A 26,161-nucleotide genomic window follows, 5' to 3' on the forward strand; every position below is an offset into this window, starting at 1 on the left:
ATGGCAACCAACAACTTATAAACTGTTCAAACTTTACATTTTGCTCTCACATCAAATTATTTCCACTTCATCTGATCCTAATGCAGCCTTGTGGAGTGTAACTATTGGCCCTGGCCGACAGAGAAGGCACCCTGAAGTTTGAAAACAGTCAACGAGTTGTCCAAAGTCACAAAACAAGCAAGTAGCCAGGAGGCTGCTGTGAATTCAAGTTCTGAACTCCAAGCTCCCCTTCTTCCCTCTTTCATTTCGCCAGCCTCAGCTGTTATGAAATGGCAAAGAACACCCAGGCAGGGCTGGAGAGGCTGACACCTGACCTACACTGGAGCCTAATCCATGGGGCACTGAATACGGCCAACATGGCAGACATCCAAAAGCAGGGACTGACCTAGAGTGAGGAGGCTCCATCACCCTCAGCTTCACTAGGTAGAGCAGCCAATTGCTGTGGAGGCGCTCGTGGTGACGGAGGCGCTCGTGGTGACAGAGGCGCTTGTGGTGATGGAGGCGCTCGTGGTGACGGAGGCGCTCGTGGTGACAGAGGCGCTTGTGGTGATGGAGGCACTTGTGGTGATGGAGGCGCTCGTGGTGATGGAGGGGCTCATGGCGGGGGAGGTGCTCCTGGTGGGGGAGGTGCTCGTGGCGGGGGAGGCACTCCTGGTGATGAAGGCGCTTGTGGTGATGGAGGCGCTCGTGGTGATGGAGGTGCTGGTGGCTGGAGAGGTGCTAGTGGCAGGGGAGGTGCTTGTGGTGATGGAGGCGCTGGTGGCTGGAGAGGTGCTAGTGGCGGGGGAGGCGCTCCTGGCAGTGGGGAGGCGCTCGTGGTGATGGAGGTGCTCCTGGTGGGGGAGGCGCTCGTGGTGATGGAGGCGCTCCTGGCGGGGGAGGTGCTCATGTAGGATCTAAATGCCATTCAGTTGAACCCTTTTGGTTCTACTGACCAGCGTGCATTTAGCCAACTCATCATCACCCAATGACTTTTCCCACTAATGCAAAAACCTAGAACGCCATCCTGGCCAATAAGTCAGAGGCTTGGTGGTTTGCAGCACCCTCCTTATTAAGAGTGATTACAGGGCCAGGGGACTCAGGTGCCAGCCTTGCCAGGTGAATTAACAGGTAAATTTTCAAGAATGGGCCTTCAGAGCTTTGGCATTCCTGTGCTGGGAGGAAAAGTGCAAAGAATCGGACTCAAGGCCTGAGAGCCCAGTGGCCTCGGGTGGGTGTTGACCAGGTAAGACCTGCCTGTGACAAGCGTCCCCAGCAGACGAGCTTCTGAGCAATTGTTTCCCACGTGCTGAATATCCTCGTGCTGGTCCCAAGTGCCGAGGGACCCATCCCTTCCCATCCCAGGCAGCTCTCGGTCCTGAGACTTCACTGAACCTCCCCTGCCTTCCAACTAAGAGCTGCCTCTCCTGAGTCCTGGTGTCAGGAGGAACCTCCCCGGGCTCACCAAGCTGACCCTATGCTAGTCTGATCAACTGTGCACTCACAGGGGCCACCAACTGCCAAGGGGTTTGTGCCACACACTTCAGCTGCTGTCTAGCCATGTAGGGTCCCCAAAGCACAAGGAGACAACAAGGGGAGAGTTTCAGATGCCAATGGACTGGTGGAACATAATTTTTTAAATAATTGAGCCTTTCAGAGTCTCTCAAGTCATAACATTTGGACAATTCATGTCTCAAGACCTGAGCTTGTCTCAAGGGGCCAGTAGGCATCCAGAGCAGGGGAAACCCTCTGCCCTGCCCGAGATGGCCCAGACTTGTGACCTAGTGCAGCTGCAGGGCAGGACTCCTGGGCTGACCATCAGGGACCCAGGGCAGTGGCTTAGCCGCAGCTGGGGCAGGATCTGCTGGGGAGGTGGGTGCCCAGCACCATCTTTGCACTCAGCACCACCTTTGCACTCAGCACTATCTCTGCTCCTCTGCCCCTACTGCTTCTGTCAAGTTGCCATGAGAACTGGTATTGGTAGAAGAACTCCCAAGAAGTGGCTTGTGGCAGACATCAGCCTCCCCTCAGCTCAGGGACAGCCTGTGAGCTGCGGCTGCAGGAGGATGGAGCATGGTGCCACCCGTGTGCTGGCTGGAAGTCATGTCTCCAGTGCTCGGGGGAGGGTGTGGGCCCACGCACTGTCTTCAGGGCCGTCCTGGCCTCTCCCTGCAGGCTCCAAGCGCACCTTCCTCGGGCACCCCTTGTTTTCCTCCTTCAGGTCTCAAAGCAATGCCATGCCAAGCTGCTCTGCAGCACACAGCCCCGATTTAAAATGAGCCACTTTCTACTCAGGTATGAAGACATTGTCCTTTCTATGCGGAGGTGAGGGAAAGAGTGGAAACAGCATTCGCTTATGGACAAAGAGCAAAAGATGACGCTGTGAAAACAGGCACGGCGGCCTCGCGTCGTGGAAAGACCAGGGCTTCAACACTCAGCAAAACAGCATCACACGGACAGCAGGCTCCTCCTTCAACACCCGGCAAAACAGAGCGTCAAACGGACAGCAGGCTCCTCCAGCAAAACCTGAGGCCTCGTCCCCCAGGCCCACAGCCCAGTGGCATCTCCGCCAGCAGACGCAGCTCCCCTGGGACTTCCCCCAAGTACAGCTCACCTCCAGTGGGCTAGGACGGCTACCACAGGAGGACACACGTGCCCTGGTCACGGCCACCGGCCATCCTGCCGTCCTCCCATCAGTCTAACCCTACAGGGCCCAGGGCAGTGAAGAAAGAAACCCACGTGCAAGGAAGAGAAACACTTGGGAAACTCAGCAACCCCCACGGTGTGCTCCGTGACCCCCAAACAGCCAGCAGAACTCCCTCCTGCACATCCAGGGTGCAGGGCCTTCTGCTGGATTTCACCTCCCCCGGCAGCTGACTGCACCTGCATCAGACCTCTCCCCTGGATCCCTCTGCGGGGACGCTGGGCGTTCCGTGGAGAGAACAGCTGGGACCCCCTCAGCAGCCTCCCAGGCATGAGAGAGAGGGTGCAGGAAGGTGGCGGTGATTCACTGTTTCTAACAGGTCCTCTGGCCACGGAAGCCTCCTGCACATGTGAAAGCCTACAGAGAATCCCACGCACTTCCAAACTCTCACTCGTGTTTTTCAGAAGTGGGTTTTACAAGTTTTGGTGCGTAAAGGTCTTAGTGGAATTTCTATGGGTGTTTACCTAGGCTTCCCCCAAACCCCAGCCAACTAGGGGTGAGCTCCCGCGGCCACCTGTGACAGTCAGTCCCTCGCAGTGCACGTGCTGATGCAGTTCCTGAGGTGGAGGGGAAGCTGGAGGGCCCCGGGGGCCCTTCTCCCTGTGCAGGGTGTGAATTCTAAATGAACCTGAATGTGAGGACGAAATGGAACCTGCTCTCCCCAGCAGTGAGTTGGAGGTGGGACCAGGCGCCACCCTCTTCCAGCAGGATCAGCATTGCTTGGTCATTTGCAGGTGTGAATGAGCTGCTCCCATTAACGGTGTTTCCAGTGTATAAACCCCCTCTGTATATAAATGAACGCAGAAAAGTGGCTGCCGAGCGAGGCAGTTTCCCAGCCTTTATTTAGCAGCATCCTCGAGTGTCCCCCGAACGCGGCTCCTGGAGTTCCATGTGGGTAGCCCTGTCAATGATGGCGATGCAATTACTTTCTACCACAGTGTTGTCTGTGCTCGGGGTAAAGCCATGATGAAGGCAACTTTCAGGACTTGTAATTACAGAGCCACGGGTGGCCTCTCTCCTCGCAGCCGGGAAGGTCAGCACAGGTCCTGGGTGCTGCCGGCCCCGAGCTCTACTCCTGCAAACGCTTGTCAAAATGCCAGAAGTAATTACCTGGCTGTTCAGAATGGAGTCATGGGGTGCAGCTCCGACCATCCGATTCCCTAAAGCCTCCATCCAAACTGAAACTTGTTTAAAACCTCCCCGGGCTGCAGCCACGGGGCACCTGCTCTCTGGCAGGCAGAACCTCACCACAGTCCTTCCCTGTGCTCCCATCGGCCGGTCTCTGCTGCAGCTCAGGGGAGGTACTCCCATGCAGGCAGGAGTTCTTGTTCCATGTCCAGCCCACGTGGCCCTGGACATAAGTTGGGCCTGGTTCACACACTGCAGCCCCTCACCCACCCACTCCTGACGCAGCAGGTCCAGCAGGAGACGGGCCCTGGGCACTGAGCCTGCGGGGCCTGCTGTGCAGACCCTACCAGCCCCACCGGGCCCACCCTTCCCGCACCACACCCTCCACTCCTTCGTCTGTTTCTCCTGGAGGCTCCTCTTTTAGTTACTCCTCATCGCCTATGTCTGTGCCGCGAGTCCAAGAGCAGGAGGACAGCATGGTGCTTCCCCCCAAGCCTCTCTCTTACCCTCCCTGGTTACACCCCAGCCAGGCGAGCTGTGGGATCCTCAACCTCATGGCTGTGGAGTGGCAGGGTAAGCGCGAGCCCTGTGCCAGCCACAGCCGAAGCCCAGGAGCCCCCAGCCCACGCAGATCCTGGTGCAGCTCAGCTCAACGAGGACATGACACAGTGGCCCATGCACAGCGGAACGCGGGGCCAGGCCGCCCAGGCCATACCTCCAGCCTCACTGCTCTGGTGCTGTTTCCTCAGCTGCGCCCTGGGGGTCTGGCGAAAGGGAGCGCTAGGATCCCCGTGCCTGGAAGACCCTCCGAGGATAGAGTGCAGGTCCTTGGAGAGTCACTTTCATCAGTTTGACAGGTGTCTCATTCACCTGCACATGGAGGCAATTTTCTCAGCAAGTGGCTTTTTTGAACATTTCCGAAGCATCCTCCTTCATTTCTGATAAGACTGCAACTTCCTTTTCACACTCAAGACTTAGGAGTTCCTCTTGTCTTGTTCCAATCTCTAATCATGAGAGTGGTACCGGAGCGTGGATGGGCTTCAGGCTCCACCACGGCACAGCTCCACCCGGCGTGGCCTCCCTGGGGAGCGGGTGTGTAGGAGTCAGATGAGGGATGTCTGCCTGCTTGTGGACCAATGCTGGGGTGAGCGCCCCTCCACCTCCCCTGGGGCCACCTCAGCGGAGTTGAACCGACCAGCTGCAACGAAATGCAGGCCACAAGTCCTTCTTAGTGGCTGCTGAGGATGAAGTTCCCACACTATGAAGTCCGATTCTGAATTCCACCTTGCCAGCCTCTTCCTGGCATGTCCTTGGCACACTGGACCCCACACCCAGGCTGCACCATTCTCGTTCCCCTCACCTTCAGTCCCTAAGACCCACACTAGTTCCCGTGCTCTGCCCAAAGGCCAGATTCTCTGCGAAGCCTCATCTAAGCCCTGCTCTCCCTGATGTGCCATCCACTGCCCCAAAGAACTCCTGCCTAAGCAGCCCCGGCACCGTGGCGGGGGATCCAGGAGGGCAGGGCCACTGACTTCCGGAGTGATATCACCTTAGGAAGGTGTGATGCATTGCCCAAGACAGAATCTGCACAGGGTGGACCAGACCGTGAAGCACTGATGCCTGCCTGGGGTCGATGGTTCAGGCTGGCTGGATTGTAAGTATGTGTACAGAGGAATTCACTTCCCTTCGCCATTAGGCTTTCAAAATAAACACATATTTTGTCTGCTTTACCAAAGGCCAGAAGCCTGGGCAGCCCTTGCTCCAGCAAAGGCCTGTGGCTAACGCAGAACACCGCGGGCTGTGGGGTTTCAGCCATCGGCAGAGTCCAGTTCTGAGCCGGGATTCAAGAGAGGCTCACGAGAGAGGAGGGGAGCCTCCCCCTCCATGTGGACACGCTACATATGAGGCGCGAAACACACAGCAGCATAGCAGACCCAAGTCCTTCTTAGTGACTGCTGAGGATGAAGTTCCCACACTATGAAGTCCGATTCTGAATTCCACCTTGCCAGCCTCTTCCTGGCATGTCCCTGCTCTGACATTCACCAGCTTCACAAAGATGCTGAACAGGCAGAAGCAGGAGGACGTCACAGAAGCGTCACCGTACCTCTGAATACGGAGGCGCCGCTACTGAAATGACACAGGGCGCCTCCCCAACAGGCTGAAAAAACAACAGCAGCTGAATGCCGTGTCTTAGAGGCTGTCGGTGGAGGATACTGAGGTCAAGGAGAACCTGCTCAGGACAGGAGCCCTCATGAGCCCCACCCCACCACGCAGGGCTGAGTGCCAGAAACACACCCTCCATGGCGCCCGGGAGGGAATGCTCGAAGAAACAGCCTGAACTCAGCCTGAAGGAAACTCGGCCAAGCACGGAGCGGATTCCCAGCAATAAACCGATAAACCACAGGCAGCCCCACGGGTCACCAGGCAGGGATCTCTGCAGACTGGGAGCCAGCAAAAGCAAACACTGTTTGTAAAGGATGATTAATTACCTTTCCTTTGAAAGGAGCGATACAAAAATTGATCAGAAATATACTATTTAAGAAGAAACTACCAAGGAAATGAAGAATAAAAAGGATTTTCTGTTCTGCCAGTTCGACTACGTACTGAGCCACGGAGATTAGAAGTAGCTACCAGTCATTTCTATGCACTTTGTGGTAGAGTAAGTGCCTCCTTGAGCAAAAACCCACTTATTTTTAATATCACTAATACCTGTGCTCATACCCAAGGTCATAAATTAGCAGAATTCCCGGGAAAGCATTGCCTGGGATAAAGAAGAGACTCTGAATAATGAAAAGCAGCTGCACTTCTCATTCGGCATCAATACCACGTGATGTTTGATGGGGACTAATGTGGGATTAACTACACCCCTATTCATTAGGTTTTTGTACCATTTTGTATAAAATTAGCAAAATGAATGCCCTTTGAATTCTACCGCCAGGGTGATCTCCCTGCATTAATAAGAGTAGAAGATGTCTGCAGCCTCGGGTCCTCAGGCCCTTGAGGGAACCAGACACAAGCAGCCACTGGGCTTCCAGGCGGCTGGCAGGTGCAGGCAGCACCCAGCACTCCCAAGTAATTTCAACAGCAGGCTCTCGAGTTCCATATGTTGGTGACAAACACAGGCACCACCATATGTCCTTCCAAAGGTGTCCGCCCATCACCATAGGCATTTGTGATGACGCTATAGGATTCCACATCATCTTTTAAAACTAGAAACCACAAGAAAACTCCTTTTGAGTTTGAAACTCTTCCCTGCTATCGCGTCAGCCTGTTTATGTCTCACCTGAAACTCTGTAAGAGGCTTCTCTTCACTGTGCTAAGTGCTTTCCCGAGGCCGATGGGCCAGTCACCGTACTAAGCGCTCTCCTGAGGCCGACGGGCAGTCACCGTGCTAAGCCCTTTCCCGAGGCCAATGGGCCAGTTCACCGTGCTAAGCCCTTTCCTGAGGCCGATGGGGCAGTCACCGTGCTAAGTGCTTTCCCAAGGCCGATGGGCCAGTCACTGTACTAAGCGCTCTCCTGAGGTCGATGGGCCAGTCACCGTGCTAAGCCCTTTCCTGAGGCCGATGGGCAGTCACCGTGCTAAGCGCTCTCCTGAGGCTGACGGGGCAGTCACCGTACTAAGCGCTCTCCTGAGGCTGACGGGGGCAGTCACCGTGCTAAGCCCTTTCCCGAGGCCAATGGGCCAGTCACCGTGCTAAGCCCTTTCCTGAGGCCGATGGGGCAGTCACCGTGCTAAGTGCTTTCCCAAGGCCGATGGGCCAGTCACTGTACTAAGCGCTCTCCTGAGGCCGATGGGGCAGTCACCGTGCTAAGCACTCTCCTGAGGCCGATGGGGCAGTCACCGTGCTAAGCCCTTTCCCGAGGCCGATGGGCCAGCATCACCACGTGGGCATGTCTACTGCCTAACTGCAAGATCTTTGTGGTCACAAAATTCATTTTTATAATCTCTTGGTTTTTTTGTTTTTTGTTTGTTTTTGAGACAGGGTCTCCCTCTGTGGCCCAGGCTGGAGTCCAGTGGTGCAATCTGGCTCACTGCAACCTCTGCCTCTTGGGTTCAAGCGATTCTCCCACCTCAGCCTCCCAAGTAGCTGAGATTACAGGTTCACGCCACCACATCCAGCTAATTTTTTTGTATTTTTAGTAGAGATGGGGGGTCTCACCATATGGTCAGGCTGGTCTCGAACTCCCTACCTCAAGTGATCCGCCCACCTTGGCCTCCTAAAGTGCTGGGTTTACAGGCGTGAGCCACTGTGCCCGGTCAATCTGTTTTCTTATATAGCATCAGGCACATTCATGTCAGCATACAATTATTCAAAAATAGTTAAAAAACTAATTCTTTAAAAATTTTTGCATGAATGTAAACAATTTTGCACACGTTCAACAAGCAAGAAACATTCCTACTTGCGCAGTCACAGGAGTTAACACGGATGCACTGGTGCAAGCTAGCAAATTCAGGTGTTCAGAAAGTTGTCGATATGAGACTCAACGTACATTTCCTACGTGACTCCCCTTGGTGCAGCACTTCGATAAATAACACGAACACACTTGAAATGACCGAGAAAACTACCTTTCAAATAATCAACCTCATTTTCTCTAGAGAGCCATAAAATAAATCAAAGGTCCTTGTCTGTGAGTACACTGTTACGATTTTAAAAAGATAACAAGATTGCCATTCCTAGCATCCTTGAGGTCCAGCAAACCTAATTTCAGTGGCGTTGCTCCCCGGTACTGGAGAAACTGCCAATCATGGATAATTATCAATGCATTTTTGCATAATACCTGATCACGGATTTGGTCTTAAATATCTCCAATAATCACTTCTGACGGGGAACTGGAGCAAGCAAAACAGACGTCATGGAGGGAGGGAGCTCCAGCAGCCACGAGGCGCTGAAGCCGTGGCTGGGACCCCCCCGTTCCTTCTTGCGTGGGAGTGTTTGGCATGGATCCCGCTGACTTTCTGTGCCGGACCGCACTGGACCGCCCAGCTGGATGGAGTAAGGATGCTGGACTGCTTTACCGAGCTGCACCCCAGCTCCTCAAGCCTCACAACAAAGTATGGCAGCAAAATGAGACTGGGGGTTCAACTCTCCACGAACCTTAAATCAGACTGCAGAAGTTTAGTACAACTTTGCAAAGCATTATATTTCAACCACAAATTCTCAGCCCCCTAAATCACCACCTTGAGCAAAGGAGTTACCGAGGGCACGAGGATGTCCCATAAGCAAAACCCACAGCAGCCAAAACAGATAGGACCAGCGATGTGCTCCATCCCGTAGAACACGGCGGCTACTTCCCGCCTTGATTACTCTCATGGGAAAAAGAAATTTCAAGTTTACAGGGCGCCAGTGCAGTGACGCCTCAATCAATGAGAGCTAAGTATCGAAATCCCGAAACAAATCATAGTATTTTGCTGCATTTACACTGGGAAAAAAAAGACATAAATTTAAGCAAAAAAAAAAAAAAAAAAGGTAAGTTCATAGATTTCGCAATCTAAAGGACTGGCTAAAAGCAAGAGTCATTTCCTGCTGTGGCTGGGTCCATGCGTTCAGCCCCGTCTTATCAATGATTACAGAACGGGAGTGCCCTGCCCACGGAGCAGCCCTCATGCACTGAAAACCACCAAGCTGAGGTTCTGTTATGCTTCCTGTGTTTTTCTTACTAGGCAGGAAGATTAAACAATACATTCTACAAGAGTTTTCAACAAGCTAAAAAAAAAAAAAAAAAAAAAAGCCAGGTTGACGAAAATACAACATTGTGTCCACCACCCCATTCTGTTCTTCAAGACTGGTGAATAAAGCTTTGTGTTTTTCACTTAATGACAATTATTAATCATATAACAAAGATCACTCAAGCTCTATCTGTAAGTACATCTCAAAAACGTGTGATTTGCAATGCCCAGAACCCTGGGCTGTAAACAGTGAAACTGTCTGGAAGTCAGCCAGTTTTATTGAAACCTCCAGATCCTTTGTGGTATCTGCCCACCACAGTCAGGAGCAGGGCCAGTGTATGCTCCTGGTCTGGTACAAAACGAAAACCTCAAAGCAAAATTGCACATGCTCTGTACACACTGGGGTTACTACAAACACGAAATCTCCCTTTTCCAAAAGCTGCACTTGTTCTCCGTCACTTGCAGCCTTGTGTCTCCTGCCTTCTATCTGAGACAGTTCCACGCATCAGGGCAGCCCATCCCTCCCCAAACAGTGAAATCCCAGACGGTGCCCACGGACAGCCACATTGCCCTGCGACTGCCCCCTCGTCCCCGTCACTACACACCAGTTTTCCACGGAAACTGTGACCTTCCTTTGGGTTGCTCCCTGTGGGTACTGTAAGTCTCCCTCTGCCCTGGCTGTGCGTGTACGTTTGCCTGCATGTGTGTGTGTGCACAAATGTGTGTGGAAAGAGCCTCACCTGTGGCCTTCTCCACATCCGCAGTGGTCACGTTCTGGACATTGGCGCTCACTTTGAAGGTCACTGCTGGTCCGAGAACCCTGGAAGGGATAATTTAAAACAAGTTCATAACGAAGTCAACGTGCCACACTGCTTTTCTGAAAACAACATGGAAAACACTGGTGTGTTTTTAAAAACACAAATATCCGAGGCCACCACAGCTCCAGGCATGAACTCCACTGGACATCGGTTTTCTTTCACACCATGACCTTTGTTTCCGTTTGCCAAGAATTCCGTTTTTGGGCTTCGCTTCTCCAAAACACACATCACAGTGTAATATGCTATCCTAAAAAATTCAAATCAACCTCCAAACCCCACAGTAACAAGCAGACATTCTAGCTAGGGATGCTACCTAAAAAATTCTAGCTAGGGAACAAGAAAAGTTGTTATTGAAGCAGATTTTAGTCTTTGGTGCCCAAGGCAGACATATGAATCAAGAGCAGAGAGGAAAGAGACTAGTATTTTTAAAATTCTTTTGACAGGAACCATTTAAAAAAACTACCAAAGTCATTAAGAACTACTCTGTATAAAAACAACTGGCAGGGAATTGCTAGACAGGAATCATCAAAATTGTTTGGAGCTTCCTAAATGCTATGTCAACCACAATTTTGAAAAACTACATTACTTTTTAAACCATCTAATTCATCTGAAGACCCCATATGCAGTAGGAACTGGTTATTCTGCCTACAGCCATCTCAAAATGAATTAGGAATCCAGGGTCCGTTCCCAAAGACAGATGGACCGACCCCATGTCCACAGATGACAGCCTAGACAGCTCTTCCCGGAACGGACCCCTTAAATGTCTTCTAAGGAGTAAATCCCCAGCACAGACAGGAAATGCGAAGAGGACCCAATTGAGGTGGGCGATGGCAGCTAAGACTGTTGCCTCCTGGTCCCTGGGAGGTGCCTGCACTCCCATCTAAGCCGTTAAACTGTGGGTACCATGTGGCCCAGGGTCCCTTGCTGTCCCCACTGCAGCCACACACCCTTGCTGACGGGTACAAGCCCAGCTGGTCAGAAGTGCCACAGGTTGGCCGCCTCCCCTCCCTCCCCTGCACCCGCCTACCCTCCCTCCCTCCACCACAGGCTCATCCTAAGGCAGCATATGACACCCAGGCCATGGACGTTGCACCCAAAATCCTTTCAACCTCACATGTATTTGTGATTCAAATATCTGCGCTCATGATACCTTAGTCCCAACCTCTGGTCTTCCTCCCTGGGATTTTTGCTCATTCTCCCGGCCAGGGGCAGCTCCCCCGCGTGCAAGTCCTTGGTGGAGGGTACTGCCGTGTCATTGCGGGGCAGCACAGTTACCATCCTAACACCACGGCCATGGCTGAACATTCCACGTGGAAGTCTTAGCATCACTTTGAACTCAGCGAGGTCTGCCTTGAATCAGCGCCTGCTCTGAGGAGCAAACAGCATTCTAACCTTACGGATATTCCCTTTGGCTTCCTTATGCCAGAAATATCCAGCTAGTCACCAAATTCTGCGGAAACCCTTGGAAAATGTACCACATCCACCACTGTCTCTTGGTTCCCACTGTGATCCTTCTAGTCCAAGCCTGTGCCCTGTCACAGCAGAGCGGAGTGACTTCCTGCGTCCAGCTCTACTGCACGCAAAATGTCCTTGGAAGTCGCCTCCAGAGATGACCACAGAGCAGGAGCTGGTGTCTCCTCGAGCCCAGGTTAAAGTCTCAGCTGCAGGCCCCAGGCCTGTCTACGGTGCCTCGGCTGGGCCCTCTGCTGGTCCCCACTATGGGCCCTCAGATAGGAGGAGGCCACTCCCTCCCTGGACGGCAGCTCTCCTGCCAACGACTCATGAGTGCTGAGTTCTGCCCCCTCTCAAAGCCCGACTCCCGAGTGAGGACTGTGAGAGTGGCCGATCCTCCCTGTCTCCAGAATCTTCCAGCAGGGCCCTGAGTGCCTGACGCTTAGTGCTCAAATGGCACATCAGACGTTTTATAGATGTTTTCCTTCTTCCCGAGCAGAGGAGGGGCTCTTTGAAGCATGATTCCTGCCAGGGCCCCACCCACGCAGAGGACGATCGATTCATATTTGTGACCGGTTCGACATTTCGGTTGAATGGTTTTCTAGAATTAAGAGGAAGTCCTCATTAACACAAGCAGCACTCATGTACCCCCAAAACAGCGCCGAGGACAGAGAGCTCAGCACAGGGCTTCCAGCTTACACACAGCTTCTGTGAAAACTGCGCGTCTTGACCACATCTGAAGATTCCCTGACAGATGGGATTGGAATTTCCTAAACCTAATTTTTCCCTCAGGTGCTGAAAGTTCCCTCTAAGGGCTGTGAGGAGGAGGTTCTTGGTTTCTCAGAGTCCAAAAACCCAGCCGCCTGTGCTATGAAGAAGCATGTGACCGATACGTGGCCCGGTCTTTCCCGGTGGGGGCTGCAGGAGGGGCCCACATAGCCCGCGCCCTCCCTCACATGCAAGCCGAGCGTCGCCATCGCGTGGGGCCATGGTGGTCGCCAGGGAGTGCTCCTGACACCCTCGGGGCATATCTCGCAGGCGGTGAGCACCCAGTGACCTCCGCTGTCAGCACCAGCGAGACCCAGGGGCCGGTGGCCACGATGCGCTGAGCCCTGGCTCTGGCCCTTGGGCTCTCAGGAACCCTGTGGGAGGACGGGGCATGAGGAGCCATCTCCAGAGAAGACTCAGAGGGTGGTAACGTGACCCCACCTGCACAACCTTCCCTAACTTGGATACACGCAAGCTCTTCCCTCAAACCCACAGCGGCTGCCCTGATGTGGGAGGAAGTCTCCATCCCGAGGCCCCGCTGCAGGTCTGACTCCGTGAGTCACTGTTCTGTGGCCCTCCTGGGCCTTTCCGCTGGGCCTCAGTTTACTCAGCTGTCAAGTGCGGCAAGACCCACAGGTCCTCTTGGACTTGCTCTGCCTAGGAGACTCTGGTTTTCAATAAACTCTGGTGCCCAGGCCCGGCGGGTCTGCAGTAAACAGGGGTGACACTGGGTGCTCCAGAGCTGAGCTGCTGGCTCTGTCCCCAGCACCATCAGCAGCAGAGATTCCTCCCCGCAGGAAGAACTTGCCCTGGCATTTGTTACCACCCCGCCCCCCACCCACGTCTGCTGTGCAGGTGGCAGATGGCTGAGTGCTGTGTGGTCCAGGTGAGAGGCTTCTGGGGAGGGAGTAAGGTCAGCCTCCCCACCAACTTCTTTCTAACCAGGCAGCCTTGGTTGTCTCTGCCATCTTGTTGAGCTTTCTGTCTTTTTAGACATTTGGGGGAAATTGAGTGAATCCCATGTGCTTATTGCTGGCCTAAAAAGGGGACTTTCTGTGCTAATCAGGAAATAAAAAGGAAAACACGGATGCCTGGAGCCTGCAGAGTCTCTTAGGAGCAAGCATCGCACCTGGCGTTACAGCTCTCGGGGAGAAGGCAAGTTTTTCTTGAGCACGTTTGCTTCCTGACAACAGGCGTCTGTCACACACGGCGTGTCGGGCATACGCGTACCAGATCTACCGCAGTTAAAGCGGCAGCAAAGAATTAGGGTTACGATCCGGTAAAAATTATCGAGGCAGACATGTGGAAACCCAGACATTAAGTTATATGGAAACATCCGGGTTTAACGAAGAAACAATTATTAATTTTACTTTCAGATTTTCATTCAGATTCAGCAAACAATGACTGAGAATACTACACTCAGTTCTCACTCTTCCACGCAGCTGTGTCCTCCAAAGTCATCAGAAAGCAGATACTGAGCCATTGTTCCTAAGGGAAACAGGGTGAGGCTCCTGTGAGCCTCTGGACAGTGTTTTGTCAACTGATGGGCATATTACCTTGTTTTATGTGTGTTTCTACTCAGACTCATTGAATGTGTGTGGTTGAGTTATGAATGCCGAGCTCACAGCATGCCCCCACGACGCCCATCCACACCCACGACGCCCATCCACACCCACGACGCCCATCCACACCCACGACGTCCATCCACACTGACGCCCACCCACACTGACGCCCACCCACACGTGCGACATCCACCCACGCCCGTGACGTCCACCCACGCGCACGACGCCCTTCCACACCCACGACGCCTATCCACACCGGTGCCCACCCATGCGCGTGACGCCCACCCATGCCCGCAACGCCCACCCACGCACACGACGCCCCGTCCACACCCACGACGCCTATCTACACCGATGCCCACCCACGCGCGTGACGCCCCACCCACGCCCGCGATGCCCACGCACGCGCACGACGCCCATCCACACCCACGACGCCCATCCACACTGACGCCCACCCACACTGACGCCCACCCACACGTGCGACATCCACCCACGCCCGCGACGTCCACCCACGCACACGACGCCCGTCCACGCCCACGACGCCTATCCACACCGGTGCCCAACCCATGCGCGTGACGCCCACCCACGCCCGCAACGCCCACCCACGCGCACGACGCCCGTCCACACCCACGACGCCCATCCACACCCACAACGCCCATCCACACTGACGCCCACCCACACGCGTGACGTCCACCCACGCCCGCGACGTCCACCCACGCGCACGATGCCCGTCCACGCCCACGACGCCTATCCACACAGGTGCCCACCCATGCGCGTGACGCCCACCCACGCCCGCGACGTCCACCCACGCGCACGACGCCCATCCACACCCACGACGCCTATCTACACCGATGCCCACCCACGCGCGTGACGCCCACCCACGCCCACGATGCCCACCCACGCACACGACGCCCGTCCACACCCACGACGTCCGTCCACGCGCAGGACGCCTGTCCACGCGCACGACGCCCATCCACACGGATGTCTTCTCCATCAGGCATGTTGTCACCATGTGTCCCAGCCTCACACACAATTAGCACACTTCCTTCCCATTCCTGCTTCGACTTTGAAGCATACTGTGAAATTCTTCATGGCCCCTTCTCCACCAGGCACTCCTTACACAGTGCTCACCTATCGAATTACGGACTTGCTTAGAAATTCCAGGGGCCAATCTTCAAACAGAACAGGCAGAGAGACCCAGCTGCAGAATCCTCTGCTGAGTGGGAGTTAGGAACAGGTAGCCCACCGCTCCCAGACTGAAGTCACAATGACACAAACGAGGCCTCCACACGTGATGAGATAACCATCAGAAAGACACACAGCCCGGCATTCTCCTGCACACACAGCTCCATGCCTTCTCCTCCTTAAACCCCTCACTCAGCCAAAAAGGGGGAATGATCTGTTAAAGGCATGAGCCTGGCCATTCCCTAACTGCCAGCATTTGAGTCATAACTGCTTTCCTCCGCCCACCCCTCACTCTCATGTTTTCAGCCTCTGAGTGGCAAACAGCGGACTTGAGCCAGTTACAACACTAGGAACACAGTCAGCATTCAGCACTATTTAAACAACAAAACCACCAACGAAAAGCACAAAAAATGTGGAAAATGTGGCACTCAATAGACGATGAAGAGGAGCCGTATTTTACAGTATGAGCTGAAACGAGAAGGCAGGGCTCTCCTTTCCCACCGAGCACGGGCGCCTCAGGCAACCTGGACCTCACGGCTCTGTGTGTGTCCAGGAACGACTTTGGCATAAGCATTGATTTGGGGATTACAAATTAATCACAAATACAGAATCTGCGAATGATCAGGATCATCTACCGCCTAGCATCTGTGTTGAAGTGCTTTCACACACATCAACAACCTTATTATCTTCTTCACATTTTACAGTTTTATACTGTAGAGAGGATGGGAGCACTGGAGCTTACAAGACTTGTGATCCAATTGTTTGTTTAGCCGCCACTTCCTCATGGGGCAATTTGCGTGTTACATTATTTACCCTGTAAAATCAGGGGAAGAAGACAAACCGTGCAGGGCTGTTGGAGGATCGGGCAGGAGAGTCGACATGTGACAGGGTTCCCTCGGAACTACAGCTGTCGGTCTGTGCCCTGCTCAGGAGGGGTCTGCTCCTCCTCTGAATTCTTCCATAAAATCTACTCTCTAAATTGACTGTGCCTTGTGTGGGTTCACGCAGTCCCCATACACTGTACTGCTTTCTGGGGGAGCCTGGTTGCTTTCCTTCTGGAAGGACGCAGTTGAGACAAGGCAGGAGATTGTCTCTTTCCAGACTCTGGACAGTGGAGTGCAGATCTCATGAGGAATCTGTAAATGGCCACTTCAAGGCAGATCTTGAGAGTGTCATCCCAACGGTTGTGCCAGGCACACCTATGGTAAGGAGCATCTGATCTAAGAGCATGTGGAATTTCTGAGTCATTGTTCCTGGGAGAACCATCCACCTTTTGACATTCAAATTCACATATTGTGAAAGGTGACTCCTATTTATGGTGGAAGAAATGCCAAAAAGGAATGCTGCCCACTCAGATGCAAACCCTTCTTCCCCTGATGAAAGAGGGCGTCTTCACACACATCCTTCTTCCCCTGATGAAAGAGGGAGTCTTCACACAAGTCCTTCTTCCCCTGATGAAAGAGGGAGTCTTCACACTCATCTGCAGCCTAGAGCCCTCAGAGGTGTGATACTCGAACAATGTGTTCACATGGGTCCTATGAAGAATATATTAGGAGAAACAAAAGCTATTTATTGCCACTAGGAGTCATCTCCCAATTAGGCTGGAAATAACATGAAAAAATATATCCCTGAGATTCTACAGAATTCACTGACTTAAAACTACCCTTAACCAAAATAAGCAAACCATATATGTTGTACATAGATAAGAGATCATTTCATCACTGTAATCTTAGCTATAGTTACCTCTATCTTAAATATCATTCCATTTATTCCTGAGTTACCACTCAGTGGTTCTATTTGATAGTTTACTACATACTGATAATTGCTCATTTCTTGTTATGGTCATAAAACATGCCAACAAAGAAGAGAAGTGGCATCTAGCATTTTAACACTGATTTTATTGCTTGTGTTCTAGGATACTCCTATTACTCAAGACTTATGAGGCAAACATATGAGCCCTCCACCAACCAGACTATTTATAAGAGTTCTGCGTAAAAGGCCTTTTCTTAACTAGACTATTTGGAAATCTCTTTTTCCCCTACTTTTATGAGTGAAATAATTTAAATTTAATTATTTATATATAATTAAATATAATTATCTGCCTTTAGAACATCAATATACTGATGTACTGATATTTGTCATCTTAGCAATCATGCATCTCAAGGTGATTTTCTGAATATTAGTTTTCAGGACATGACACTCTAACCACAGAAAACACTGAGCTCCATCTGTTCTTAGACCAGCCATCCAGTTGAGAATGCAGAAGATGAACAAATCTCTGACAAAAGCTTCCATGTTTCGGAAATGGTTTTCCATAAGAACTGAGGCTTCCGTTTGGTTGCGTTACTCTGGGAGTTGTTATTTCTCTCTAGTAATGACTTAGACATAACACAGGCTTATTTGTATCAAGTCAACCTATAAGGGCTACAATAAATGTAACACATTTGACTAGATTTTTCCAAATAGCAGCAGTGAAGAAGTTTGTAGTCAGTTTAAATAAAGATAAGCCTCAGGTACTAGATTCCTTTGACTTTTTGTGGATAAAAAGAAGACAGCCAAGGCACATATGGCAAGAAATATAGTTTTAAAGTTAACCATTTAATGTTGATGCTTTATGACCACCATAAAAGTAAATGCTTCTCTTTTCAACTGGTGAATTTTCTTGAAAGTAGTTTAGAAATGAAAAAAAGAAAACTTCTGTAGACTGTTTTTGTTTGTTAATTTTACTAGCATGCTCTCTGTTGGCTTGACAGACTGACCTGTGCTTTGTCTATTTGACACCTGGATTTGGGGTGAAGCCTATAACATGAATAGATGGGTGGGTGAGGGATAGGTGATAGACAGATGGGTAGAGAGATGGGTGGGTGGGTGGGTGAGGGATAGGTGATAGATGGACGGGTAGAGAGATGGTTGGGTGGGTGGGTGGGTGAGGGATAGGTGATAGATGGATGAGTAGAGAGATGGTTGGGTGGGTGGGTGAAGAATAGGTGATGGATGGGTAGAGAGATGGCTGGGTGGGTGAATGGGTGAGGGATAGGTGACGGATGAGTAGAGAGATGGTTGGGTGGGTGAGGGATAGGTGATAGATGGACGGGTAGAGAGATGGTTGGGTAGGTGGGTGAGGGATAGGTGATAGATGAATGGGTAGAAAGATGGGTGAGTGGGTGGGTGGGTGGCGGATAGGTGATAGATGGATGAGTAGAGAGATGGTTGTTTGGGTGGGTGGGTAGGTGAAGAATAGGTGATAGATGGATGGGTAGAGAGATGGCTAGGTGGGTGGATGGGTGAGGGATAGGTGACAGATGGGTAGAGAGACGGTTGGGTGGGTGGGTGAGGGATAGGTGACAGATGGATGGGTAGAGAGACGGTTGGGTAGGTGGGTGAGGGATAGGTGACGGATGGGTAGAAAGATGGGTAGGTGAGTGGGTGAGGGATAGGTGATAGATGGATGGGTAGAGATTGTTGGGTGGGTGGGTGGGTGAGGGATAGCTGATGGATGAGTAGAGAGATGGTTGGTTGGTTGGGTGGGTGGATGGGTGAGGGATCAGTGACAGATGGATGGGTAGAGAGATGGGTGGGTGGGTGGGTGGATGGGTGAGGGACAGGTGATAGATGGTTGGGTAGAGAGATGGGTGGGTAAGGGATAAGTGATAGATGGATGGGTAGAGAGATGGCTGGTTGGGTGAGTGGGTGGGTGGGTGAGGGATAAGTGATGGATGGGTAGAGAGATGGTTGGGTGAGTGGGTGGATGGATGAGTAGATGGGTGAATACATATATATATATGTACATATCCACCATATATGTATATATATCCACCATATATATATCCACCATATATGTATATATCCACCATATATATATATATATATATATATATATGTATGTATGAGTTGGTGAGTGGGTGGGAGGGAGGATTGGGTGGATGGATGGGTAGATGAATGGGTGGATAGATGAGTGGGTGGATGGGTGGTTGGGTAGGTGGGTGGATGGATGGATGGGTGGGTGGAGAGCTGGATAAGTGGATAGATGCATGGGTGGATGGCTGGATGGATGCATGAGGAGGTAGACGGATGGATGAAAAATTGATGGGTGGGTGGTTTGGTGGAGATATGTATTTATTGCTTATATTAATTCAAACATAATTAGAGACTTTCTCAAAATACTGTCTATAGCTTAAGAATCATTTTGCATTAAACTCTTCTCATCTTGTGGACTATACATTTCGTGAATTGCTCATTCCATTTTTTTACTCAGTAGTATGTTCAGAGAAATATAGTGCCAATACAGATTTCAAAATTATCAAACAAAATCATAATGATTTAAGAGACTTACTATATCTGGCTGAACATAATTTGAGGCCAGGTAAAACCTGGGAGAATTCGCTACACACAGTACATGTTTTAGGGGCACCCTAAAGCCAGCCCCTCAGCCTTGAGGCAGAGGCACAGGGGAACTGCCAAGAAGCCGGCCCTGTGTCTGGCCTTGAGTGGGTGCAAACCGAGATAGCACGTGGCTGTGGTGCTGACTAACAACTGCAAAATTTAGACCTAAGCCAATTCGTTTGGCAATGCCCTATTTCATAGATGAATAAGTGAAGTTTTAGGTACTAGCTCCAAACAGTCCAGTTTTAATATCAACGCCACCACTGCAATCACGACTCGGCATTCTCGGCTGAGAGCCTTCTGCGAGGCACGAGGATAAGTGACAGACCCCCCCCCCCCCGCAGGCCTGCACCACGGCCCTGTCCTGACTGTCACGGGACCGACCCCCACACCGTAGACCCCCAAGCAGGCCTGCACCACGGCCATTTCCCGCTCTCTCGCTGGACCGACCCCCACACTGTAGACCCCCACGCAGGCCTGCACCACTGCCCTTTCCTGCTCTCTCGCCAGACCGACCCCCACACCGTTTCTGCTTTTGCTCCCCAAATTACTCCTGATGATAACTTGCCTCCTCCAGTCTTGTTCCTTGTTCACTGGCGTCCCTCACTCTAGGGAAGCCCACAGCTTGGTGCTGGGCTAATCCAAGCTGCCAACAGAAAACCAATAAAAAATGAGCTCATGTCTGGCTGCTACAGAATTTTCTTTGCATGCCTCATTCCATCTATGTCTTCTTACAGAGGAGATGCCGGGACCATAAAACTCCGGAATTCCACGTGGATAGCACAATGCATGCCTACTTCCCTAACACACACTTTTCATTTATCACATTTCCTGCACAACTGTATATTCCTGCCTCCCATACATGAGGCACTAACTTCCCAAAACATCTAGCCTGAGAGCTTTCAAAGGAGGAAGAACAGAGACCCAATTCCTATTTGAATGTATGAGGAGACAAAGACACATAAAGGTATTGCAAGATAATTTAACATCATGCAAGCCTTAATGAAAACATAGTTATTGATGATGCTTTATTTTCTTAAAGCATTGAGCAACTGCATTACTGTGCAGACTGTCTCTTGTTTGCAATTGCTTTGCCATTACATGGGATTTGGGAAATCCTTTCTGTGCCAGGGAATGCCTTGCCCCATAGTTTTCTCATGGAGTATTTGGAAGGAAACAGATTGTTCAACATGTATGCTTTGCCTTTGAACTTTAGACACATTTGCCTCGTTTGAAATTCTACTGCAGCCTGTTAACACCTGCTGGGTGGTATGACTGGTACCAAGAGAAGACCCTTGTTCCCCCAGCACAGGGGTGGGCTGGGTCTCACCAGGAGCAGCAGAAAGCTCACCATTCCTGAAGGACCAGAGCCGCCCCATCTGTGTTTTTTTGTTTTGTTTTGTTTTTGTTTTTGAGACGGAATCTCATACCATCACCCAGGCCGCAGTGCAATGGCGTGATCTCAGCTCACTACAACCTCTGACTCCCAGGTTCAAGCAATTCTCCTGCCTCAGCTTCCTGAGTAGCTAGGATTACAGGCACCTGGCACCATGCCCAGCTTTTTTTTTTTTTTTTTTTTTTTTTTTTTTTTTTTTTTTTGTATTTTTAGTAGAGACGGGGTTTCACTATGTTGGTCAGGCTGGTCTTGAACTCCTCAGCTTGTGGTCTGCCCACCTCGGCCTCCCAAACTGCTGGGATTACAGGCATGAGCCACTGTGCTCGGCCCCCATCTGTGCTTTCTATTGCAGCTTCGCTCTCATGATGGTTAAGGATTAATGAGCTACACAAACAAATGACTGAATTATTAGTGACTAACATTTAGAAATAGAAGCATTCACCCAAGAGTTAGGACCAAGGCTTTTTCCTGAAGCCTCAGCAGCTTGGCCACAGCCTTTGGTGCTTGCTGTAGGACAGACAGCAAAGGTGAGAACCCCTCCCCCTGAGAGTGCTCCTGGGGCTCCACTGCACAGTCCCCACCATCCCTCAGGGTCTTCTGGGCACTGTGGCTCACTCTGGTTTTGTTTCTTGTTTTGCTTTTGTTTATCTGGATGCTCAGGCTGCTAACTCCCAAAGGCAACTGCCAGCCTTCATACAACTCCAGTTTGCAATCCCAAATGAAATGTAATGCACGCTCATGGGCCAGCATCCGTGGTGGGAGGAGCCGCTGGGTCCCGTAACTGGGGCGGGTTTATATTCCTCCCTGCCCTGGGTTGCAGGTCTCAGTCTTTCCTGCAGGAGGTGAGTCCAGAATAACCTGCCTCGCCCATCTGCCCCGAAGCCTCCTGCAATCAGCTCATCCACAGCTTCTCTGACTGGAGAGACACATTCAGCAGAGTGAAGTGATTTTTGTTTGGTCCTGGTGAGAAAAATAAGAATAATGCCAAGCGGGGTATCTAGTATTGGCGGCGTAGGTCATAAGTAAAATGCATATTTTATCACAGTGTTTGGTGTCATTTCAATATCAATCTAACTTGTTCCTGTGTTTACATACTTCTTGGCTTAGACATTATTTTAATAATGTATCTGGAAAGCTACCCTTTATTTGGTGCTAAGTATCTGCACACGCAGAGCATTTAATTCTCACAACTCTGACGTAGACATCGTCTCTACTCCACGGAGGAGCATGCTGAGGCCGGAAATCTGCCCAGGGTCTCACGGCAAGTTGAGAAAAATGGAGTCAAACCCATGTGCCTTTGAATCCAGAGCCTGTCCACTCTTTCATGGAATCATTCCTTCACTCATTCAACAAATAAGCCCCTGTTATGGGCCAGACACTGTTCTAGTCACTGATGACACATAATTGAGCAATAGAGATCAAGGCCCTGCCTTCAAGGAGTGTAGGAGTGTACACTTTCTGGTTCTGGTTTTGCAGAGACGAGGTCTTGCTCTGTTGCCCTGGCTGGTCTCAAACTCCTGGCCTCCAGTGATCCTCCCACTTCAGCCCCCAAAGTACTGTGATTACAGGCATGAGCCACTGCACCCGGCCAGGTGATGAAGATTCAAGTCCTATGGGTGTCACTACAAGAAAGCTCAGAGCTGCCTGGGAAACTCCTCATTACCTGATATCCAGTACCCAAATCCAGCATTTACCCAATGCTTCACACTTGAAGTGCATTGAAAAGTCTAGAGAAAAGAATGGGTTCTTCTTGCCAATCTGATTCCACTAACAGTAGAAATTAGAGTGTTTTTTTCCTAACAACAATGGAATAGTGCAGTTGTCCAGCTAACACGTATTGCAAACCTCCACAGCAGGCACTATTCTAGTTTTTCCTAGAGTCTCTCCAACCCTGTCATGGCCTGACGATCATAGGCATCATTTGTGGGGTCCTTTGTTGAAGAATTGTAAGAGTCTCAAGATGATACCAGCAAAGTATGAACTATGTGTGGAGCCTCTAAGAGCTGGGTCCCAGCCACATGCCCAGGCCACCTGCATCCTTGTGGGGAAACTGAGGCTCAGGAAAATAAGGAACCTGCTGTCCTCCTAAATGGTCACATCATTTTCACACTAGGAAACAAGGCTCCATCAATATTTTAAACACAAATATCTTCAATCAAATCATGGGGTTCATTTAACCTGAGAAATGCCATCCTTCACTCAGAGTATTTGCAAATCCACAGTGGTCTTCCCTTGTTGTCTCATCTTAAAGATGGGATGGAGGAGTTTTGAGGTACTGTGACATTTCCTTGACATTCCTTATTTCCAGGAAAACCTCATGTCGCTGTCTGGAGCCACTGGCTTGCACCTTTGCAATTGCTTGCAGTATTCAGACAGGGTACTGAAGAGGAAGCCTGGGCTCCGTCTGGGAAGGAATTACATAACATGAGGCCCCATTCCCCTCCTTCCTCACTTGGCAAATCCAGACACAGGTGGAACAGGTGGCAACATTGCCAGTGAGGGCCGGAGTCTGCAGGTGGTGGATACGCCACATCGAGATGCAAATGCCATTTACCCAGACCCTCCCCTGGGGCTCCTGGGAGTTTCTCACTGCTGGGGGCTCTTGGCTTTGAGTGGTATTACTAACCCACAGCACTGTCGCTGCAGTTGTTAATCTGCGCTGCCCTGATGTGCGGACAAAATTATCCAGGGCTTCACAGTCATCGAGGCTACTGGGAAAACCCAGGGAATGAAGGACCGTTCTCACCCCTCACAGGATTCCTGCTGCCTACAACGTCTTGGTAAATCTCTTATGCACGGGGACAAGACTAGCAGCAAAAATAATCACAATTCTGCCCCTGGAAACTGAAACATACTTTCCAGAAGTTTCCCTGCAAACCCCAGAGACCCCTCCCACTGGCGGGGGGAGAGGGGCAAGCATGGAGAAGGGGCCGGGGCAGCACTGGGGTCGCTGCAGGATGGAGCAGGCCAGGCATCTCCCGTGCCCTGTGCACAGAGAAGACCCCAACGAGAAGCATCAGGGTTGAGAATTCCCACTGCTGCCTCTTCGGTAACGACACCGTATTCATCAATCCAGTAAATCACGCAGATGAGAAAGTAAAGGCTTCTCGCACCAGGAGAGCACATGAAGATTGATCACAGAATTGGGCTGCGTGCCCCGAACATCCCGGCAGATCCAGGACCGCACGTGGCTGATGTCGGGGCTCAGCCAAAGCCGTCTGGGAAAGAACTGACACAGAGCCCGTCTCACTGTGGACTGAGGGGGCTCCTGGGAATGTGTCTTTGGCATTCTTTTTCCCGGGAGTGCTGCCCACCTCACCGAGATTCTGCGGAAGGCGGCCTGGCATCAATCACTGCCGCGGCAGACAGCCACAATCGCGTTGTAAAACCCGGCTGCGGTCACTGCGGGTCTGCTGGCATAATTACATCACATGCAAATGCAGTTTTAATGGTCTCTAATGATGTCATAAGAAATAATGGGATTTATTTGACAGCTACATAACCACTAACAAAACATATTCAGCGTAACTAGCACTTCCACAAAACCGCAGGGGAGTCTGAGAGTGGCAGCTCGCGCATCCTGTCCGTCTCTTTCCCTTTCCTGGAACGCTGAGCAGCTCTGAGAACATGCTCTGACAGCAGCACCGCCTGACTGTGTCGGCGCCCATCAGAGTTGCTCCCCTCCCTGAGACACCAACGAGGCACAGTCCACACCCCCCTCCATCCCTCAAGCTGGTGCATTTGCCAAGTGTGTGCCCGGGGCTGCTGGGCCGGGTGAGGCACAGGACACTGAGGTAAGGCTTGTGCGCTCCACTGCACTTGAGCACACAGGCACACAGGCACCAGAACGCAAGACCCAGGTGTGGGGCAGCCTCCGCCTGGCCAGGACTGGGGACCTTGGAGAAGGTGCTGGACACAGCAAGGATCAGACTTCAGCTCTGATATGTGGGCAGGGGGATCCCGCAGGTGAGGCCACCAGGGAGGCTCCCTGGGGAAGAGGCGGAGAGGTCCAGATTCTCGAAGGCTCTCAGGGACGGGCAGCGGGACTCGGGTTTGACTCTGTAGGAAAGAGGGGGCCGCTGTGTCCTGAGGCAGGAGAAGACTGGAGAATGATATTTACCGAGAACTGCATCTGGCGAAGCCCAGCCTGCTCCCGGAGAGCGGAGAAGCCCGGTGTGCTCAGAATCCATCCTCTGACAGTGAAGGCGGTGGCTGGGAGGGCCAGGCGCAAGGAGCGGGCCAGGCGAGGCCCACCTGCTCTGTGAAGCCAGAGGCTCCCCGAGGCAGCACCTCCTCTGCCCGCCCTGGCCTGGCGTCTGCCAACCCCACCATTTTGCTGAGACTGCGAAGGTGAATGGTATGCTTGGGCTCCATGACTGGAAGAAGGATGTTTATTTCGTGAACACATGAGGCTCCTTACGGGAGAGGAGTGGGAGAGGTGAAGCAAAGCGTGACCAACAAGGAGCTGGGGAGAAAGAGAAAGTAAGGAAGCAGTGGGGGAGGAGAGCGGGGCTGGGGGGAGGGCCGGAGAAGAGAGAAGATGGTAAAAGGTGACAGTGCGGGGTTCCTGGGTCCTTGAGGGGAACCGGGCTACTCAGCCTTGAAGACCTGCTTCTTCTCTGGCTTCATCCCTGGGTTCCACATCCCCAGCTGCCTCCCCTTCCCCCACCCCCCGACATCCTCGGCTGCCTCCCCTTCCTCCCCCACATCCCTCCTGCCTCCCCTTCCCCCCTCAACATCCCCAGCTGCCTCCCCTTCCTCCCCCAACATCCCTCCTGCCTCCACTTCCCCCCTCAACATCCCTGGCTGCCTCCCCTTCCTCCCCCAACATCCCTCCTGCCTCCCCTTCCTCCCCTCAACATCCCCGGCTGTCTCCCCTTCCTCCCCCAAAATCCCTCCTGCCTCCCCTTCCTCCCCTCAACATCCCCAGCTGCCTCCCCTTCCTCCCCCAAAATCCCTCCTGCCTCCCCTTCCTCCCCTCAACATCCCCAGCTGCTTCCCCTTCCTCCCCCCACATCCCTCCTGCCTCCCCTTCCTCCCCCCACATCCCCAGCTGCCTCCCCTTCCTCGCCCACATCCCTCCTGCCTCCCCTGCCTCTCCTGCATCCCGGCTGCCTCC

The 26,161-nt window shown here is 52.0% G+C and overlaps 1 protein-coding gene across 1 annotated transcript in view; it reads right to left on the reverse strand.

The window, feature by feature from the left end:
* Positions 1–3,526: 3,526 nt before the first annotated feature.
* Positions 3,527–26,161, reverse strand: part of PTPRN2 (protein tyrosine phosphatase receptor type N2) — a 481,362-nt gene continuing 458,727 nt past the window's right edge. Inside the window, exons 11-15 of the mRNA XM_030932019.1 lie at positions 10,222–10,301; positions 8,665–8,785; positions 4,835–4,892; positions 3,932–4,034; positions 3,527–3,627 (exon numbers count right to left, since the gene is read on the reverse strand). Coding sequence (XP_030787879.1) covers positions 3,527–3,627; positions 3,932–4,034; positions 4,835–4,892; positions 8,665–8,785; positions 10,222–10,301 — 463 coding nt within the window. The remainder of the gene's footprint in view (positions 3,628–3,931; positions 4,035–4,834; positions 4,893–8,664; positions 8,786–10,221; positions 10,302–26,161) is intronic.

This window comes from Rhinopithecus roxellana, chromosome 6, assembly GCF_007565055.1.
Source record: "Rhinopithecus roxellana isolate Shanxi Qingling chromosome 6, ASM756505v1, whole genome shotgun sequence".
NCBI lineage: Eukaryota > Metazoa > Chordata > Mammalia > Primates > Cercopithecidae > Rhinopithecus > Rhinopithecus roxellana.